Source organism: Etheostoma spectabile, chromosome 20 (assembly GCF_008692095.1).
Source record: "Etheostoma spectabile isolate EspeVRDwgs_2016 chromosome 20, UIUC_Espe_1.0, whole genome shotgun sequence".
NCBI lineage: Eukaryota > Metazoa > Chordata > Actinopteri > Perciformes > Percidae > Etheostoma > Etheostoma spectabile.
In genome coordinates this window covers 18,979,290-18,983,765 of record NC_045752.1, presented here as the reverse complement: position 1 = coordinate 18,983,765, position 4,476 = coordinate 18,979,290, and the positions used below count along the sequence as shown (strand labels likewise).

Sequence of the window (4,476 nt, the reverse complement as noted above, 5' to 3'; positions counted from 1 at the left end):
TGAGTTCTTTCTTTTCATGCCACTTTTTACTTCTACACTGCTACATTTCATTTTATTTTCCTTTTTACTCCACTGCATTCATCTGACAGCTTTAGTTACTAGTAACATTACAAATTAAGATTCTTGCACCCAAAGCAATGTCTTATTATAAATTACACCACCCAACAACATAGCAGCCTACAAGTCCAGCTGAATACCCTATTAAAGACACTAATACTTTAAGTACATCACCCTGATGATACTTACATACTTTTACTTAAGTACATTTTCAACACAGGACTTTTACTTGTAACAGAGTATTTTTATAGTGTGGTATTAGTACTTTTACTGAAGTAAAGGATCTGAATACTTCTTCCACCACTTCAACACACACATCTACACACACACACACGCACACACACACACACACACATACACACACACACACAGTGTCTGCAGGGCAGTGAAATGCCTCAGAGGCTGTCTGGCTGAACAACAGTGACTTTACTCCTTCTCCGACGTCCCCTGGCTGTGGTCGTCCAAATATTAGTGGATAATTTAAGAGGTCATGTTACGGACGGGGGTGGCCAAGCTTGCAATGCAGCTAGCAAGCGATCCTGCTTGCAAGTTTACAGCCAGCTAGTCTTGCTTTGCCAGACCATCCACATGCTGCGGAGCAGAGGAGGGTCTTAAGGCTGTTGTACAGTCGTCTCATCCAAGCGTGCACGCGGCAATGTGACTTCAAAATGACGTAGATCATGATGTACATACATGAGTATAAACAGTTACGCTGCTCTCATGACATCACATTTGCGCACGCCAGCTCGGCTGCAGCTATTGTATACGCCTTCTTCTTGACATCAGATAGTTACATGAGCTAAAACTCATATTTAGCATCACAAAAACTAGTTTTTAAAAAGCTATGTTTGCAGTTTGGAGTCCAACTTTCCCTAAGGGAACAATTGTAGTAAAGTATATCATTGGTTGACGTTAGCTTACCACTGTTGCCAGATCTCAGGAGAGTTTGTTTGAGACCTGTTTCTGTCTGGGGAACAAAGGCAGTTTTCTCCTGATTTGTCCGTCTGAAAAATGCCATTTTAGTGTCTGAATGTTTTGGGAGATATCTGGCTTGTGAAAAATGGTTCCAGTATATACTTTGGTGACTACTGGGCGAAATAATCGCTCATAATTTGTGTTGACAGTCACTTCTCCCATTGGAATCCATACACTCAGTCAGGACTTGTCACAAGTCGCCTGAACAGGTGCGGCAGAAGAAAAAAAAACATGTGACACAGATACAGGAAAGAGTTTGGGACTCTGAGTTGGGGCGTCTTGGTTCTATTCAATTCAATTTTATTTATAGTATCAATTCATAACAAGAGTTATCTCGAGACACTTTACAGATAGAGTAGGTCCCAACAGTTCTAGTAGTTTCCTCCAGAGCAAGCAACAGTGCAACAGTGGCGAGGAAAAACTTCCTTTTAGGCAGAAACCTCGGACAGACCCAGGCTCTTGGTAGGCGGTGTCTGACGGGCCGGTTGGGGTTAGAATAAGAGTGGAAATAACAAAAATAGAAAAAATAGTAGTTTGTAGCAGTTCTTTGTAATAGTTCTATATAGTTCTAAACTGTCCCTGGTTCAATCAGAGATTGTGGGGGTGATATGCTAATAGCGACTAACGTGGCCTGGAGCCTCCAGCAGAGACGAGGAGCAACCTATTCTCACTCCCAGCTCGCCAAATACGGACGCTTGGGCAGTGGCTTTCAGCATCAGATACAACGCAAAAAGCACACTTCAGCACCTGTGTGGAACGCACTGGGCAGAGCAGCATCTCTGTGGCGCTTTAACCCCGGATTTCCACCAACTGAACTGTTGAAGGACGGCGGAGTACAGAGACGTTCCGCAGCCGTTCCGCAGCCGTTCCGCAGCCGTTCCGCAGTTGGTGGAAATCCAGGGTAAGATGACGTAGCATTAGGAGCGACAACGGTAGAATGAAAGCCCAAAATGCCACGTAGGGAGGCTGGTGGTGGATGGTTCAAACAACACAGGACTTTCACCCACTTAGTCCCGCAGACACTGAAACATACGTCCCGACCCAGAACGTCAAAAAGTGACACCAAGGGTCCCATCCAAACGCGTTCAGATAGGACATCAATAACAACCGCCAAAGGCACCTGCCGAGCGTCCGTATTTTACGCGATGGGAGTGAGAATGCGTTTTTGGAGGAGCGGGCTACAGAAGTCTAAGATCACTTCTTTCTAGCTCTAACTAACCTGCTTTATCCTCCTTTTTTCAGCACTACTCCCCCAACACCTGGAGACACGCGCTGTGTTGTGTGAATGTGTGTACAATCGAGTTCCCCTTTAACATGGAGGAATTGGCAATTGTCCCTGTGGCAACTATGATTTAAAGTTGCAAATCAGTCAAGCTTAAAAATGGCAGCTGCTATTAAATGTCTACCATATTTGTTGACTGTGCATTTTTATTCATATACATCACGCACCAGTCAGACTGACAAACGTCTCAAACCACTGGCGCTGAGTAAGGAATCTTTTATGAGTGTGTGTGTGTGTGTGTGTGTGTGTGTGTGTGTGTGTGTGTGTGTGTGTTTTTGACATGTTTAGAAGGAGCAGACCTCATATATCTGTCATGCCGGACAGACTGTCTGCACTGTGTGGTTTTGTGTGTGTGTGTGTGTGTGTTAGCCCTTTCACTCAGAAAGGTAACAGGAAGAAAAACATCTTCAGACAGCTTGCTGCCAACATGCCCCTATTCAACCTCAAACATCCTCAACCTCCTAAAAACATCCTACGCCACCACACACACACACACACACACACACACACACACACACAGCAGTGATAATACACAGCATCCAAACATTCAGACCTTTATGTACAAGCAGAAAGCTTTGCAGTTGCCAAAACCGTCACCGAGGAACCTTATCTCTGTGTCTCTGCCCTGTCTTCGTGTTTTGAAAGAGAACGTTACTATGTAGCTCAATGTGTCACTATGACCGGTGGTTTCATTTGAATTGTGATTTTATTTCAATTGTATGGAATGTGTATCAACTCCAACTGTGGGAATTTTCACATCTCAAATTGAACCAGAGGTACATATATTTCTTACAACTATCTTTGGAAAATGAAGCAATTTTCAATCTAAAAACTTGGCAAAAGAGTACGACATCATGAACATACACGTTATTATACTTACTACTAAACTTACAGAAGGTGGTGACGTGACAACTCATGGTTGTCAGGTGTAATGCTAACACAACATGCTTATAAACTAGGTTTTTCAGGTTGACTTAAACACTGGACTTAGACACTGGCTTGAAATGTGTGCAATTCTCTGCTGCTACTATTTATTCATTATTACTGTTCACCATTACAACTCCTTGATTATGTAAATACTGTATCATATCCACACTCCTTATGTTTCTTTATTTGTATTTCTACTCTGATATTTTTGTACTTAGTGCAACTAACACAGAATTTCCCTTTGTGGATCAACAAAGTATTTCTGATTCTGATTCTGATTGACAGCAGTTTGCCAACCTCAGCCACATATTGGACATTATCACACTCATTGTAACTTGGAAAGGAAGTGGAATGAAGCACAGCACACTGAGGTTGACAAAACAGCCGATTACACTCAGAAAAAGAATCAGATTTTGATCGGATTTACTTTAGTAGATACCGATCCTTCCGATTGGCTTAGGACATCTCTTATCTTGCAATGATGAAAACATTTATTTCACATTCATCAAGGTAATAGAGTAAGATTTACATAAGTTGAATCCTGTCTCAAATTTGATGGATAAAAGTTGTGCTGTTTTCAGAGAGCATTCTTACCATAGTTATCCTTTGTATCCCAGTCTTTGTTCCAGTGACCGCCCCAGTCCCCCCCCACTCCACTCAGAACGGGCTCCTCGGGGTCGTAGATGTAGTCCTCCGATTGTTCCTCCAAACTGGCTCTCTCCAGCCCGTTCTCCGCCTGTTCTGGGTACTCCCAGAACAGTGGCCAGAACAGCTTCTTGTGGCTATTGGCCCATTCTGAGGACGACACCGACCAGTCGTTACGCTGGCCCTCCTTCACCAGGTCCATCTCCACTTCCGTCTCCGTCTGTTTGTCGTCAACCACCTCGATGGTCACCTGACAGAAACACAAAATACGTCTTCACCGTAAGCCAAGGACCCCTCATCTGTATGTAAATGTGTTTCATGGATTGTTAACAATCTACAGGTTATGTACTTATACGCCACTGTTAAAAGCTTTTATTCATTTATCTATTTATACATTTAAGTATCTTTTATTTTTGAAGTGTCATGCCTTTACTGTTTTCTCACTAATAATGCTGTTCCCTCAACTCGGTTCATCTTGGTTCTTGTTTCTATTCAATTCAATTTTGTCAATTTAGGGGTGGATGGATGAATGGGGCTGAGGGGAGGGATGTTGTGTTTTGTGTATATATATGTGTGTGTGTGTGTGTGGG

General features: G+C 42.9%; 1 protein-coding gene across 1 annotated transcript in view; it reads right to left on the bottom strand.

Moving 5' to 3' along the window:
- LOC116669962 (isthmin-2) overlaps positions 1-4,476 on the bottom strand; it is a 23,423-nt gene that overhangs the window by 7,497 nt on the left and 11,450 nt on the right. The window contains exon 3 of the mRNA XM_032500132.1: positions 3,836-4,136. Within this exon, the coding sequence (XP_032356023.1) occupies positions 3,836-4,136 (301 nt within the window). The remainder of the gene's footprint in view (positions 1-3,835; positions 4,137-4,476) is intronic.